Consider the following 17,105-nt stretch of genomic DNA (forward strand, 5'->3'; position numbering starts at 1 on the left):
GTCATATCTCCAAAACCAAAAACCACAGAAACTTGAAATTGTCAGTGGACATCAAGAAAGGATAAAGGAGCAGCTATACGAAAAATCAGGATTCTAGCTCTAAAAATGTTGCCAGTGGAGAGCAGAAAGACTACCTGGGGGGGGGGGGGGCAATCACCCCCGATGTGCGGGCGAGGGTTAAGTGACCTGAATCTGAAATTTTCACAATTCATATAGAAAGGATGTATGATAAGGTGTACCAAAAACGCCGTTTATCAGATATTCGCGAAAAAAAAACCACAAGAGGGGTGTTCAACCCCCTCCCCCAGCAGGGCGCGGGTTAATTTAGTTTCGAGTCGGTATTTTCCCTTATTTCCCTAATTCGGTTCGTTTCGGTATGCTCTCAGTGGTGCTGGTTGGTATCGATTTAGTGTCGGTTTCCAGAATTTCTGAAAATGATATTTCTGAATTTTTGAAAACGTTTGGACACAAACTCGGCAAGCTTTTCAGAAATGTGTGTGCAAAGTTATTTTTCTCTATCTCTTCGCGTTGCGACGATATCATCAAAAAGTAAAGCCCCCTCCCCCGCGCCCGCCGGGTTAGGAACATTTTTAAGAGGATATTCAAGGAATTACTTACTTCGATTTCCAGTCGGCATTTTCCCCTATTTTCCCAAATCAATTTGGTTTCGGTATACTCTCAGTGGTTCTGTTCGGTATCGGTTTTGTATCGGTTTCCAGAATTTCTGAAACTGACATCACTACTCTGGGTATTCTTACTAAAACGACTGTAAGTACGGCTCAGCCAGTGCCGTGATCTGACCTGTAAAGTAGAAAGGTGACCTGGTTCGGAGCGCCGTTATACCACAGCCAGTAGGTGATCTCGATGGCGCCGCCCTCGGAGACCAGCAGCTCCGGGGAGACGAGCCGGGAGGCGGCCGCGGCTCCGGCGCGCCACGGACGTAGCACCAGCACACCGCTCTGTCCGACACAGGCCACGCCCAACCAATCACATCAATTTAACGTACAATTTTGGAGTGATAAATAATTGCACATTTTTGGTGAAAACACCCATATCATAAGCTACCCCAAGATTCGCGTCGCTGTGCGCTGCGGTTTTCTACACCTTTTTACGGCAAGATATAGAAATAGTGCACACAGTTGTGATATACAGGGTGTTCCAAAAAAGTGAGCCCCCTAACTAAGATCGACTGTATCTCCGCAACCGTGTATCCTACAGCTTTGGAAAGCCGCTCATTAGAAAGAGCAATCGAATTCCATCCAGATAGGTCGTAATTCTGTTACATAGCTTGCACAACACGACCAGCATTGTGAAAAGCACAATTCAATACCAAATTCTTAGTGAAATATTTAGGGGTAACGGATATGGTTAAAATTTCTTCACATCTGACTGCATAATGCATATTTCAGTTCACGTGCTTTTATTCATTCTTCGCGCGTGAACTTTTATCATAAAAAATGAAGACTGAATGGATGACCTAGTTCAACCAGTATTTTGACCACTCCAATATCGGTCGTGCGTTGCCGTCAGCAATACACGTTTACCGCCGTCGCCGTGTTTCACCTGATCTCGCAACACATTTTGTTCTGGTCGTTCTCGGTGTAATACGTAATCATTCAGAGCCACACTAGGTAGCCTACTAGAACCGAAATTGACCGTTCTTTCCAACAAGGGGTCTTTCATTATCGTAAGACATACGGTTTTGGAGATAAAAGCAATAATAGTTAGGCGGGGCATACCGCCGTCGCCAAGTATCACTCGATCTCGCAACACATTTTGTTCTGGTCGTTCTCGGTGTAATACGTGATCATTCAGAACCACACTAGGTAGCCTACTAGAACCGAAATTGACCGTTCTTTCCAACAAGGGGTCTCTCATTATCGTAGGACATACGGTTTCGGAGATAAAAGCAATATAAGTTTGGGGGCTCACTTTTTTTTGGAACACCCTGTATGTGTGACATTTTGTTGTGTGACAGTTGTGACATATGTGACGTCATGGCACGGTGCATTCCTCCGGTGATAAAAGGCCTTTATTAAGACTGAATTCACACAGTCAGAAGGTTCAAGTTATACCAGTCTCTTATATGCGTAGTTCTGACTTGGGAGCCCGAAAAGTAAGCCAAGAATCTTAAAGAATTACGAATAACCTCCAGATGTGTGTTGGTAGACATACATGAAGAGCTGAGACGAGGTTTGGCGCAAGTTTTTGGCCACGAAGTGTGACTTATCTGGAGGTTAAAGAAGAGTGTAATGGCCAACAGTATACGAATACTGCATGGGGGAGCGGGCAATAGCAAAAAATATTGCCCGATGTGACGTCACTGTCGCCCGAGGGTGAAGACCGAAACAAGTGCTATTGCCCGAGGCGAAGCCGAGGGCAATAGCACTTGTGGAGGTCTTCACCCGAGGGCGACAGTGACGTTACAGAGGGCAATATTTTTGCTATTGCCCGCTCCCCCATGCAGTATTCGTTTTATTACATGGCCAACTCTCGGAATCTTTACTTAGTACCTACTCATTCATCCCGTAATAAAAAAAATATCCAAACACAAATATCATGGTACAATTGAATGTATTGGATATACAATCATAGCCACGTCACATGTCTACGGCACACACTTAGTTGTTTTCTGTTTTCTGTTTCTGTTTTCTGTTTCACGCCGTACTTGAGAGTGTGGAGACTCTTCGATTTGTAGCGTTCGCCGTCCTTGCGTTTTACAGTAATGAAGAACTCCTTCACAGCGTTGTCCAGGACATCGTTGCTGTGCATGCAGCTTTCAACAGATATGCCTTTTACTTGTAAGAACTCAATGAAGACGTCTTCTGCTGATTTAATCACCTTTTTAGTGCCCTGAGCCCTGCGCGATGAAAATAGCTCATCCAATTCATGCGGCTCCAACAAATTAAATCGGGGCATTTGAACGGACATGTTCAAATGACGGCCCAGTTCTAGATGACTTGACTAGCCAATCACGAAATCAAACTGAACAGTCTGAGAAAACGACGATAAAATTACGACATTTGAATTTTTGTTCAAACACCACTGCGCGAGCAACTTACTATTGACCGTTGACATGGCAACCGCTTCTCACCTTCAGAAAGGTCAGTAACCTGACACTGAAAGGTCAGTAACCTGATGCCGGGCAATAGTAAAAAATATCTCTTATTACATGGCTCCTGTGTTAATTTGGCATGAGATATTTTTTACTATTGCCCGGCATCAGGTTACTGACCTTTCAGTGTCAGGTTACTGACCTTTCTGAAGGTGAGAAGCGGTTGCCATGTCAACGGTCAATAGTAAGTTGCTCGCGCAGTGGTGTTTGAACAAAAATTCAAATGTCGTAATTTTATCGTCGTTTTCTCAGACTGTTCAGTTTGATTTCGTGATTGGCTAGTCAAGTCATCTAGAACTGGGCCGTCATTTGAACATGTCCGTTCAAATGCCCCGATTTAATTTGTTGGAGCCGCATGAATTGGATGAGCTATTTTCATCGCGCAGGGCTCAGGGCACTAAAAAGGTGATTAAATCAGCAGAAGACGTCTTCATTGAGTTCTTACAAGTAAAAGGCATATCTGTTGAAAGCTGCATGCACAGCAACGATGTCCTGGACAACGCTGTGAAGGAGTTCTTCATTACTGTAAAACGCAAGGACTGCGAACGCTACAAATCGAAGAGTCTCCACACTCTCAAGTACGGCGTGAAACAGAAAACAGAAACAGAAAACAGAAAACAACTAAGTGTGTGCCGTAGACATGTGACGTGGCTATGATTGTATATCCAATACATTCAATTCAGTAGGCGGAACTATGGTCATGAGTACCCAAATATAGGAACGTTCCCATTTTTGGGAACGGAGTTCCCAAATATGGGAACGGGCGTTCCCATTTATGAGAACGGAAGACAATTTTTCGGCCGTTCGCCCACTAAAACTCAAAAGTGCATCACGTCTCAAAAAAGTGCACGCTGATTTAAGTATCTACTAAATCTCCATAAAGTTATCTTTAATCTGACCGTGGAACAAGGAAATTGACCGTGGAATGATATTTTTAATGATTTTTTTTAAAAATGACAGAATGGTGGAAATATGGGTTATATGACATTTAACATGCAATTTTAAGGAAAATGAAGCATTTTTTACATTTTGAGGTCAAGTATAATAATTTTCGCCTGGTTATGAAGTTTCATTCTAGCGACACCAGATGCTGACATATGCAAGCGAACACGCGGACAGTCCCGAGGTAATATTGTTGACTTTTGGTGTCGGGGCGATCGACCGCGTGGAACGTCAGTGATTTTACCGAACTACTGTTGTAAACTCAGTTTCAGTGGTTTAAAATCATTCAGCTGTATTTTAGCAGCCCTGAAAGACATATTTTATTTGGATGCTAGCTGTTTAGCGTTGTTTTATAAGGAGCGTCATGAGCGTGGTTTTTGTCTTCGGCGTTTCTAAGCATGATCGTTTGGGGGGAATTTCTCTGATATAGGTCGCTCTGTGTGGCTTATTTATAATTTTTATGCTGATTTCGATCATTCCTCGTGCCCATCCTACCAGGCCTTTTGCCACTTACACTCATTAAGAAAGGAAAAAACTAGATTTTCATTGGGACTAGGTGTTTTGAGGGTGTAACATATTCAGCGTTCCCATTTTTGGATACTTCTTGTGCTCGTCAACTCTCGGTGATTAGCAGACAGGTGCTTGACATGTCTCCACCCTCGGCGCGGACGGTGGATATAGGTATGGAAGACCTTGTTGAACATCGCTGAGCGTTGTGGATTACGTAATCCTGCAGAGGGGGCGTGCCCGCTGCGAGATCGACGGGAATAAAAGCGCAGAAGACCGGGCGAAACATGCAACGGTCTTGCCGGAAAGGTCATCTGATGATTGTTGCGTTAACAATAATTTGCGGCGTTGGACGTGATGCTTGTTAATGAAAAGAGCCCCTGAAAGGCGTCGGTGAAATCGTTCCCAATTTTGGGTACGCCGTTCCCATAATAAGGAACGCTTGCAGCGCCAGTGTACGAGAGCGTTCCCAAATTTGGGCTCGCGGCCCGGGTGATGGACTGCTTTAGAAATAGGGGAACGATTTGAAACTACGATGGGCCTTACAATATCAAACTCTTTCCCAACAATATTGAGACAACTATCAGGCGGTTCACGATCGTTTTATATTTTTTGGACGTCATTTAACGGTTCTTTTTCTTGTTTTAAATAATGCCTACATGGCGTTCCCATATTTGGGTTTATCGTTCCCAAACATGGGAACGAAAATGCGTTCCCGAAAATGGGTACGCTTGACCATAGTTCCGCCTACTGAATTGTACCATGATATTTGTGTTTGGATATTTTTTTTTATTACGGGATGAATGAGTAGGTACTAAGTAAAGATTCCGAGAGTTGGCCATGTAATAAAACGAATACTGCATGGGGGAGCGGGCAATAGCAAACATATTGCCCTCTGTAACGTCACTGTCGCCCTCGGGTGAAGACCTCCACAAGTGCTATTGCCCTCGGCTTCGCCTCGGGCAATAGCACTTGTTTCGGTCTTCACCCTCGGGCGACAGTGACGTCACATCGGGCAATATTTTTTGCTATTGCCCGCTCCCCCATGCAGTATTCGTATAATGCCAAATTAACACAGGAGCCATGTAATAATATGCTCTTTAAAACTTTTTTCCTAGGGGCCGCACGGACATGCACAGTGAGTAACTGGATGATTATTAATCAATGGTCAAAGTTTGTTAGTTTTTATGAAAATTAGGCCAGATTCGACAAACAGGCTTTATTGCAAACGACAAAATCGGCGTAGCACGTGACATGATCTGGGCGGATGCTTCATCTACAGACGGCACTTTAAAGGGACTGTCCCACCTTAACATTAGAATTGAGTTGAGATAGCCATCTTGATGGGCGTTCTTTGAAAATCAGAGCCGTGAAAACCGTTTCTCCAGCAATTACTTCATCGCAAAGAAATTTGTGTTTGATTTTGACATCTGTGCAAATAAGTGCCACAATGTATTGGTATTGGCACTTAAAACCTGTGACGTTTCCGCCTTTTCCGAAGTTTCTGTATCTTTCGACTTGTTTTTATTGAAATCTTGAAAAATAACAACTCCTCTTGGAACAGCGCCCATTCGTTCCGGCGCCACGAGGTGGAGAAATAAATTGATATGCCAAACTAATTCTAATAGTCTTCTAATTCTTGTAGTATTTTTTATTTTTGTATTTAAATAGTTAAGAGGCCGTCTTAAATGTGACTGAAGAATGCAAGAGCCATGAACTTATCAATGGCAGGTGTCAAGTTCAAGCGTGCAACTCAAACTCACTAGAATTAATCATAGTATCAGTATCAAAATGATAAATGATTTGCTCACTGCTGTTTCAACTCCATAATCAAGACATGCTCTGAGGAGTCCACAATCTATTGATGGTGACAACTAAGGAAGAGACAATGAATGGTCACTTTTTTTATTTCTGAGCATCCAAGACAACTAACCTTGAGCCGTTAAACATTGATAATACCCTGTTTGTTGAAGTGTGAGTGGCCTGAGGTCGACCATGCCTAGTAAAGAACTGTTGTTTGTGTAAACCCTATGCAGAGGTGTTTTGAAATAAATTTTAGTGATGTAATGTATCATTCTTTGAACTGAGTTGCTGATGGCGGATGAAAGCGGAAGTGCTGCACGCTGAATCAGAAATGCTCTGTTGCGCTTTTAAGCTTATGTTAGATTTTATAGATGGCTTAGTTTTCCTGCAGATTTCATCTTAAAGCTGTCAATAGTGTTTTACCTTTGTTTCCTGGGAGCAGATCCAGCTACTAACATGAGCATGGGACTGGGCCTTTGTACCACAGTCGCTGCGCTGCTTGTCAAAACCTAGGTAATGTGCTTTGTTAGGCCATGCTGTGCATTTTTTAAACCTTCAGAGTATTTTGTGATCATTGACACACATATTGCACCTGACAAACAGCAGCAAAATCACACCCCATCCTTACCTCTGTGCAGTATCACCCAACAGACAAATAAGATAAACTTGACATCAAAGTGATCCCAGGCCATAAGGTCCCCCAAAACAAAAATTTCTGCCTACGCCACTTTTGCTGCGTTTTTTACATCTGGAGTGGAGAAGCTCCATGTCTGAACATTGCGCAACCTTTGGCTTCCAACAGATTTGGTTTCCAAAACAAACCCGTTCATGGCCATTTGGTTCACGGCATCCAGTTTTCGCACTGGTAGAATATTACCGCAGTAGTACTCTGTGCTAACGGTTGTCTTTGGGCCATCATATCAAGCCCAAGGAGTGCACGGTGGCTCAAAATGTCTCACAATTTGATTTTCGGCGGGTGCCTGGCCGTCTCTCCTGTTGTAGCCATCTGACGTTCACACACGCCTTTTTTGGGCGGTTCAAATGACATAATACCTTCGTTAGACCACAAAGTGTGCTTCAATATACTGTTTTGTTGTATATGTTATGTTTTTGGGATGAATTGTAGTGATTTGCGCTGCTTTTCCCGTAGTTTTTGCATATTTGTCTGGCGAAGGACCCCAAATTCCAAAATTTTGTCGAAGATAGTGGTGCAAAGTAGACTAATGTTTTGTAGATAATCCTGATATATTGTTTAGCTAGTTTTTAGCTAGATTGGTGAGGTTTGTTGTCTATGACAAGCAACCACTTGATTGACAACTGGTGCATGGCCCTTTTAGGCCGAGCCCAAGCTTGTCAATCAGGTTTATCTCTTGCTCTCTCTGGCTTCGTTAGCTGATATAATTGCGCTTTGCTCAATCCTAACTGCTTGCAGATTAGCTGCTGAAGCTCTCCAGCAAAAACCATGCCGAAAGTCCGTTTACAAATTTGAGAACGGGAGTTGATTCACCATGGTTGCCTATTAGTGGCTTAAGCTGAAAACGGAAAAGGACTACTCTTACTGTAGGAATTAATGAATAACTCGAACACGGAAAATGATGGAAAGGAAAAAAGTGATGCCACTGTGAGGCCGGGCTTACCTGGGTAGTTGTCTGTCGGTTTGGCCGAGCTGTGATTATTTGTGTCACTGCAGTATCCTCTCTTGAGTATGACAGGACACCACGAGTAGTGGCATTGAAGTAGGTAGTCGTAGTTCAAGTTTGAAAGTATTTGAGCACACTGCACTGCCGTTTATCACAGCACGCGCTCGACCCATTCGAGACCAGAGCAGACTGGACGTCTGGTTCGGGCGAGGTCAGCGCCCGCTGACCCGGTCGCCTCGGGCGGCAGTCCTCTGAGCCGGCCAATCAGCTGGCAGCCCTGCGTCTGACACGGCCGCCGCTCCACTGGGCCGGCCGCTCCTCCCCTACCCGCCCGGCCCCCCACAAGTGGCGATAAGAAGGGAGGGGAGGTCGGCAATGGCGTTGGGACAATGAATGATTGCATGTATGAGATGATATTTTGGAATTGCAATTTCTCACATTACTTGACTCTGGATAATAATTGATTCGAGTCGTTACCGGCCACCAAAAGCACACATTCGCCAATCTCGATAGTTAAGGGATATCTTATAAAAGTATGATGCTTCAGGTATATTCCCTATTATTCCCTGTATTCCCTACAGGTACCTGAAGGTACACCTGTAGGGAATTGATTGAAGTTTATTGTGACAAAGTTTCAAAAAAATCGGTAGGAAAATTTTTGAGATATCGAGATTTTAGTGACGTCATGATTTCTGAGTTTTCGACCAAAAACGGCATATGTTCAAAAAATCATATAAAATCACAAAATACACATACAGACATGCCGTAAACGCCATTAGACTGGCAATACCATGATCAATCAAATGGCTATCTTCGATTATTGATTATCGTTCCGCATTTTCCGTAATCTTGAACTGAATCTTGGCAATTTTTCGTGACTACTTCACGACCATGATACATGAATTTATTAAATTGAACTTTTTGAGCCAAGCACGTACACATATGATAAAATGAATGTCACCATCGTGTTCTACGCCCCAAATTACCTATAAAACATGTGTCACAGGCTGCGAATATCAGTTTTGATTTTCGGGGATATGTGCCTACCCGGTTGACCTGACCTTGACCCTGACCTATGCTTGACTGACCCCTACATGGAGCTGACACTCTTGTAGGCCTTATAAGATGGATTGTGCACCGTTTTGACAGAGTTCATTGCGAAAGGCGCCCATTGCGAAGTCCTGAAGTCCATGCTACTGAAAGCCCGATTTCAGGTGTTTGACCTGACCTTGACCCGACCTGTGACCTCAAAATTCAACTTTAAAGTACTCATCCGAAGCGTCTCGTCGCGCTCTTTCGTTTGCCGCCTCGTGCGTTTCGCTGCGCCTATTGGTTCTCGAGTTATCGGCTGGGGGCGTTTAACGCCCCCCCCCCCCCCAGCAAACGGTGGGTGGCGAAATACCCCAGCAACTGCCGGGTTAAAAATGGGCCTTGTGCAAGGCCCTATCTTCAACATGGAGCGACCGTTAGTGTGACGTCACCTCGTTTAGTCATTCTGATTTAACCCGCGCCCCGCTGGGCTATTCAGCCATACGCGCCCTGCTGGGGGGGGGGGGGGGCAGATTCTGCCCCCCCTGTCTAACTTCCGAACCGATGGTCGTAGAAAGACGGGGAAAACGGCAATCGAAAGCTCTCAACAAGGCGGATCTTAAGAGCCCAAATTTTTTTGCTTAAGTAGGTCAGAGATCAGGTCAAGGTCAGGTCAAGGGTACAAAATACAAGTTTCTACAGTATCGGCCTTGCACCGTAGTTGCCGAAGAATGGACTGAGACTGATTGCCCAAAACGTGTTCTTAGACTACCAAGACAATATTCGTTGCACACAATGTCATTCAAAGGTCAAGGTCAAGGTCAGGTCAGGTCAGGTCAGGTCACCAAAAACAAAATATAGAAAAGGGCATGTGCGACACATGTTTTATGGGTCATTTTACTCATGGAATTCAATAAGCACACTCAATAAGTGATATGGACCACCTCTGGATGAATTTCAGGTCGAGGTCAGGTCAAGGTCAGGTCAAGTGAGGTCAAATTTTGAAGTTGGTTGTTAAGGCCTAAAAAGGTGTCTATTCGATGCAGTTTTTCACGGCGAATCGAATGGTGCTATTTTTGTTTCCGTACGAGGTCTAGAACTTCCAAAAAAAATCATTTTTCAAAATTTTTGTGTGTCGTGACGTCATAAAATTTTGAATAACTCCCACATTTTTGAACCGATTCTTTTAAAAATTGGTATGTAGGTGCACATAGACCACTTCTTTGACATATATTCCGGTTTTTTCGATAAACTCAAAATTTTGGATTTTATAAATATTTTCCCAAAAAAGTCAGTTTTTTGGAAAATTTTTGGCCAAAATCCAAAATTTTCAAAAAACCGAGATGGCCATTTGATAGACAAAGTAGAATCACGTATAACCTTTTTTGTTACGTCTTGATTCCTTTAAAAATGAAGATGTTAGCGGCGTTTGAAATTTTGCCGTTTTTGAGGCGAAAATGGCGAACATGACGTCACTAAAACGTCAATTTCTCAAAAATTTTCCGACGGATTTCGCTCAAATTTTCAGGGAACGTGTCAAATTGATGTATGATAAGGTACTAAAAGTTTGACGTCGCTAGCGTAACGCGTTTAGAAGTTATTGGCGAAAAACGGGAGGGGGGCAGATTCTGCCCCCCCAGCGGGGTAGAGTTGCAAAGTTTCCCTACCGCATTACCGGCATGCCGGTAATTTTTCACTACCGCAGGTTTTTTTGTGGTATCTGGCATGTCTTGCCGGTAGCATGCCGGTATTTTTGGTTTTGCACAAAAAAATATTAGCATATGATTCAAACTTTGGACACTAAGAGGAAAATGTGGCATCTCTTGTAGGGGTAAACTGGAATCAATAATGCAGGTTTTTTAGTATGCCGGTAATTTGGTGGTGTTTTTGCTTTGGGCGTGGTAGCATGCCGGTATCCCCAAAAAAATTTGTGGGGCGGGGCGGTGCCGGTAGCAGCCTTTGGGGGAAACTTTGCAACTCTACAGCGGGGCGCGGGTTAAATGGGTTTGTTCGTTGAAAAATCGCTTAAAACTTGGTCTGAACCAGACATGTGCTTGGATCCGAGAGCTGGATCTATGATCTCAGTGGATCTCTCGACAAAATAGAGGGGTTGGATCTATGATCCGAGTGGATCTCTCGACAAAATTCAGGGGTTGGATCTATGATCCGAATGGATCTCTCGACAAAATTTAGGGGTCAGATCTATGATCTCTGTGGATCCAGCGGGCAAAAATTTGTGGAGGACCTATGATCTGTATGGATCTCACGACAACATGTAGCCAATTAAACCCTTATCCTACATAATTGTACACCTTACAGTGCAATACAATTGAGAATTATCACTTGTGGACATGGTTATTGGTTAAGACCACTTGTAATCATTAGGTATGAACATTAAATTTGAATTTAAATAAACAACATTTGCACTACATTTAAAATAAACCAAGAACATGCATATTGCTACTTTTTGTGACCAATTGTAACTTTTTCATGACAGCACTGATGACAATCTTATCAACAAGCTACAGCCACTTTAATTCAATGAACAAACAGTACAGACAGATGCAGTGGCAGCAGGGCACTGCAGATTTTCATTTTGGTCCCATTCTTTCCATGCAACGCCAGAACAAACAGTACAGACAGATGCAGTGGCAGCAGGGCACTGCAGATTTTCATTTTGGTCCCATTCTTTCCATGCAACGCCAGTAGGGCTAATGTTAACATGCCAAAATCTATGGGGGGCACCGTACCCTGGTGCCACCCCCCCCCCCCTGTTCTGCCGCCTATGGACAGATGTTAGGAAATCAAACCTGGAAGCCAAATAGGTCAGTTTTGTTAAAAATAATCCAGCAATCCACTTCCGCAAGGTATGAAATCCCAATCCAGAATGTTCGTATGAGCTATTAGTATGTGCAACACAATTTCGATTTAGTAAGAATAGCAACCAACCTCTAATACTTTCCTCATAAAATTACAAGTTCAAAAATGGCATCAACTTCTTCAGATTACCTACTTTTGGCATCGTGCCACGTGTGGTGCCATGCTGTGCTTTTGTTATGAGAGAGCCTCCCAAAAAAAGACAAACGAAATTCACAGCTCACGTTTGGGTAATATGGTTTTATTACGTCATTATCGTTTGACCAATGAAAAATCTTAATTTGACCAAAACCGTAATGATTACAAAAGATTCCCCGTAATTGGCCCTTCAAACTAATGACGTAAGATATTGTTATTCTTTTGAAAAGTGAATAAAATAAAGATGCAAGGCGCACACCGCTCAGGGCCATGTTAAACCGTTTCAGCTTACGTTTGTCGTTTACGTCATTAAATTCAACGCTACAAAGATGATATTCACAAACAATCGTATCGTAAAATTATGCGAGGCAGAAAAAAATGAACATACTTTAAAAAATAACTCCAGACTTTTGAATTTCCAGTTTGATTTTTTATTTATTTTCATTATACTCGAAGGTAGAACGCCTAGCTCATTTGTTATTTGAAATGACGTCACGAGTTCTATTTAGATACTGAATAATCATTTTACGGTAAATATCCAAGGCCATTACAATTGACATTTCGCTTCCCATCGCTTCCGCAGGCTGTTGAATATTTTTATACTTTTGTTTATATCTCAGTTTATTTTATCAAATATTTCTTTCAATAGATTAAAATACCTTTACCTAACGAAGCCACATGTGTCAGTATCATCTTTTATTGTTTATCAATCAATTGTGGTAGCTGGAAACTGGAAAGCCTCATGGTTGTCTAATGCAAGATTGTCTTATCAATATCATTATGTAGATTCTTTACATGAATTGTGATGTGGTAGGTACTTAGTTATGTATTGTTTATTAGTCATTACTTTGACTTACCTCTATGTGAATTGTTAATGCAAACTTTTCTGTTGGTATGTGAACTGTGAACAATCTTCATGTCACTCAATTCTCTCAAGTTGTGACCGTCATGAGCCTCCTTTATTTTGTACTAGAATACAGGTTTACGCGATAACTGTACGTTTGGATAGATATTGTTGATAGGGCCATTAGTTTGGTTGTCAAAACTTGTATGTTTATATAAGTAGGGTTGTGTTTGGTAGTTACTTACCTGCATTGTACCTATAGAAGGTAGGCATAGCTTTTCTAGGAGCACTACTGATCCGAAAGTTTGCTCGCTTCGCTCGCTTGATGATTGTCACATGTATTCGCGAGCACAGCGAGCGGGCAACTGCCGACCGGTCAGCGGTCCCGCTCGAGCGGGGCCGCAGGGGCGCGTCCAGGTACACGTAAGTGGGGATGTGACAATGATAAATTTATTTTATTTACCGGTGAAACCTGTACCAAATACCTGTACCTGCACCTATACCCGATCCTAATCGCAAACATCGCAAACCTGTATTCTTGATATCCACCATATCCACAGAGTTGACTTCCCGAGCTGGCTCTCATCGTTTTCACTCAGTTTTGCAAGCGAAGAAAATGAGCCTACCGCGCGTGCTCTCTGCTCGGCGCCGGCCTCGGCAAGCCTGGGGCAGAGATGCACGCGCTGACGCCGCACCCCTGGTCCGATTGCGCCCACCTTTTGATACGATGGTCCGCCCCACCCAAAGTTTGTGCCCAGTAAATTTCACGTCGATACGCGGCGCCGTTCCGGCGCATTAAGACACATAAGGCTGACGGACGCAGACACGACTTATAATTTATTAAGTAAGATTCTGTATAATGTAACTGGATGCTTTTACTAATATGGCCTTTGTATAAGATTGTTTGTTTTCTAACCATACTTTGGTACTTCTTATAAAAGAAAGTTGTTAACATTTTGAGCACCTATGAGCTATGATCCCAATGGATCTCACGACAAAATTGGGGAGCCAGATCTATGATCCGAGTGGATCTAGCGACAAAATTGAAGGGTCAGATCTATGATCCCAGTAGATCTCTCGACAAAATTGAGGGGTTGGATCTATGATCTGAATGGATCTCGGATCGGGATCCATGGGATCGGATCTCAGATCCATTTTTCCGGATCCAAGCACATGTCTGGTCTGAACTTTGTTGTGGTGCCTACAGAGTAAAAAGAATCAGCTTTATGACAGCAATGTGGCCTGGGGAAGGAGGTAATTTTGGGCTGTGACGTCACATATTTGAAAGTTTGTGTTTGGAATATGGGAAGCCTAAGATGTTTAATGAAAAATAAATGCCAGAACCGTGTTCCTGGTCATCCAATCTATATAATAGTCGGGCACAATTTAAAGGAAATAGTTCACTTTTTAACATGGGTTTTGAACTGGAATAGCAGTTCCGTAGCTTGGGCTGAGACGAGCATAAATCAGGAGCTTTTACAGCCCAACGATCACCCTAGGCAAAGATATTCTATTTCTCGTCCCGAAAAAGGTGTCTTGCGTTGAGGATGTGTGCCTTGCATATATTTCCATCCAGTATGAAAAGAGCATGGGTCCCGAAAATTCTTCAGAAACTAGAGAAATTATCTACGAGAACTCTAGAGAAATTCTCGTACTGATCAATTAGGACATTCAGGGGAACATTATCAGATCGAGCAGATCGCCCAAATGCCGGTGGCTGCGATAATTTCTCTGTTTCTGAAGAATTTTCGGGACCCATGCTCTTTTCATACTGGATCGGGTGTGCCTTACAGAAACTGAAAAGTTCTTCCTATATCAAAATATAGAAAAAAAAATCTTTTGTTATAAAAAGGTTTTATTTTCTTTGCTGATTATTTTGAACATAAAAAATAATAAATCGTTGCAAAAAAAATAATTTCGTGAAAGTGAACTATTTCCTTTAACTGGTTTTAACAACATTTTAGAAGGTGGGATAGTCCCTTTAACCCACGAGCCGCTGGGGGGGGGCATAAAGTTGCCCCCCTTTACGTTTTGTGAAATATCTCCGAAACCTGATGAGCTACGAACGTGAAACTTGGCATAGCTTCAAATGAATACCTAGGCAATGTTTGAGGAAAGTTTGGTGGTTGTAGCACCTGAGATGACGTCACAGTGACGTCATAAAGTTTTGCCGTTTTCCGATATGGACCGTTTCTGACGACGCTGAGCATGAAACTCAACTGTAAATGAACTAGACAGCACCTGCTGTCATCCTAAAACACCTTACTACACTTCCATCTAGCTTCTGACCAATAATCGGTCCTTTATATTCGGTCCCATATATCTGATGTATCGTGAGGAATATGAGAGTCGCAAATCTATAATTTCACATATGACGTCACTGTGACGTCATTTCAAATGGGATCAACACCAAATTTGGACACAACCTCGGCTAGGTATTCAGGAAGATGTGTGCAAAGTTTCGCTTCTCTATCTCTTCGCGTTGCGACGATATCGTCGCAGAAGTAAAGGGGGGCAACTATATGCCCCCCCCCCCCAGCGCACACTGGGCCGATCGCCAGGTCTAGCACGACATGGGTAAAAAATCGAACTTTGTGGATGTGCAATGAAACCTATACCAATTTGTTCAAAAATGATCATACTACATTGCTGTAGTCTTTGTTTTCCAACACAATTGCTATTTCATGGCGAAAACTCAGCTTAAACACGAACTTCGGAATCGTTTGGACCGAACTCGTCCCCCGCACTCTTCGACAACGTATCTTTGATCCACGAAAACAATCACAATTTGAGGAGGAATTCCACATTTATATACATCAAACGATAGCTCCGGGTCTGCAGAACACACATAACCACATGAAAATGGCAAACTTTTACTTGGTTATGATGTATTGGCACCGCAAAGATTTAAAGACGAAAATATAATTTCACATAATTGATGTCACACACAAATAGACTTTAAAAAAAAAGTACCGCAGAGTACCGCTTCTAAAATCTCGCTACATGTCAATGAGTCATTGCACTACAAGATCCAACAGTCATTTTTTGCGACTTTTTGCGACTTTGGATGTGGCAGCCAAACATCAACCCGCGCCGGACCAGTGCTCGGCGTCAAACGCGCCGGGCCGGGAGGTGTTGATTGAACACTCCCCCTTCTAACTCGGCTCTTGGGCCACATAGCGACACGCAGTAGGTAAGTGGCATTCGAAAGAGCGCCCGAAATTCCAGATGGAGTAATTAGTCATTTCTAGGTCAGGTCAAAGGTCACGTCACCAGAGGTCATCAAAGGTAAAATGTTGCATATATCAACATTTCTCGAAAACCGGCCCTTACCTCGGGGACCAATAGAGCTACATCGTCGCGGAAAAGTGCATTCAATTGCTCTTTTAGTGGTCTTTCTGAAATAAGCCCTCAGATTTGGCTTAACCCTCGCCCCTAATGGTGTTTTTCCAGCCGCGAACGTATAGAAGGGGTCCGTTGGACCACCCCCCGCCGTTCCGCCCCTGATCGAGCTAGAGCTTCGCGGAAAAGACAAGCGTGTTGCCCGTGACAAGAGGAAGTTGATAATACCCAATTGTAAGGTCCTAGGTCATCGGTTGACCTTCCACGTCAGGTCAATGACCCAAAAGTCGGGAAAATCGGGACCTGTTAGAACGTCGTAAAGGGTGGCTGCTATGGGTTTTTTGGGTGCTGATTACGAATATAATGTTATTTACGATCATAGATGATGTCTTCATGCATTTAGGCCAGGTCGGGTCAGGTCAGGTCAGGTCAACCAGTAAGGATTTTGCCGGGTATTTGCAGTAGGTGGCAACCGCCTCTGACAGCTTTGTAACATGTTACGAAGACACCAAAGCTACATAGCAAATGTTCAAATGGTTGCTAGATTCGAATTCAGCTCCAAAAACTAGCCTAGAAACATGTAAAACTCGAAAAAGTGAACCAAGGTCATCAAAGGTCAATGACCTTACCTGACCTTCTGGTGACCTTGACACCCACCCTAATGCATGGGAGCAACATAATATCTCATGTTTGAACGCTTTAAACCAAGAAAAGACTGCAAACCCGCGGCTAATGCGAGCCGACATACGCTGATTCGCGATTCCGGCCAAACATGGTCTCGAAAGAAGGTCACAGGTCAAAGATCATTAAGGTCAGGGTCATGAAATTTTCAGGTTAGCTGCAAAAGTAGTTATCGCGAGGGTACTGA

General features: G+C 43.2%; 1 protein-coding gene across 1 annotated transcript in view; it reads right to left on the reverse strand.

The window, feature by feature from the left end:
• Positions 1-764: 764 nt before the first annotated feature.
• The window catches only part of LOC122394683, a 112,640-nt gene continuing 96,299 nt past the window's right edge, over positions 765-17,105 (reverse strand). The window contains exon 3 of the mRNA XM_043391718.1: positions 765-959. Within this exon, the coding sequence (XP_043247653.1) occupies positions 780-959 (180 nt within the window). The 3' untranslated portion in view covers positions 765-779. The remainder of the gene's footprint in view (positions 960-17,105) is intronic.

This window comes from Amphibalanus amphitrite, unplaced genomic scaffold, assembly GCF_019059575.1.
Source record: "Amphibalanus amphitrite isolate SeventyFive unplaced genomic scaffold, NRLGWU_Aamphi_draft 000605F_arrow, whole genome shotgun sequence".
NCBI classification, from domain to species: domain Eukaryota; kingdom Metazoa; phylum Arthropoda; class Thecostraca; order Balanomorpha; family Balanidae; genus Amphibalanus; species Amphibalanus amphitrite.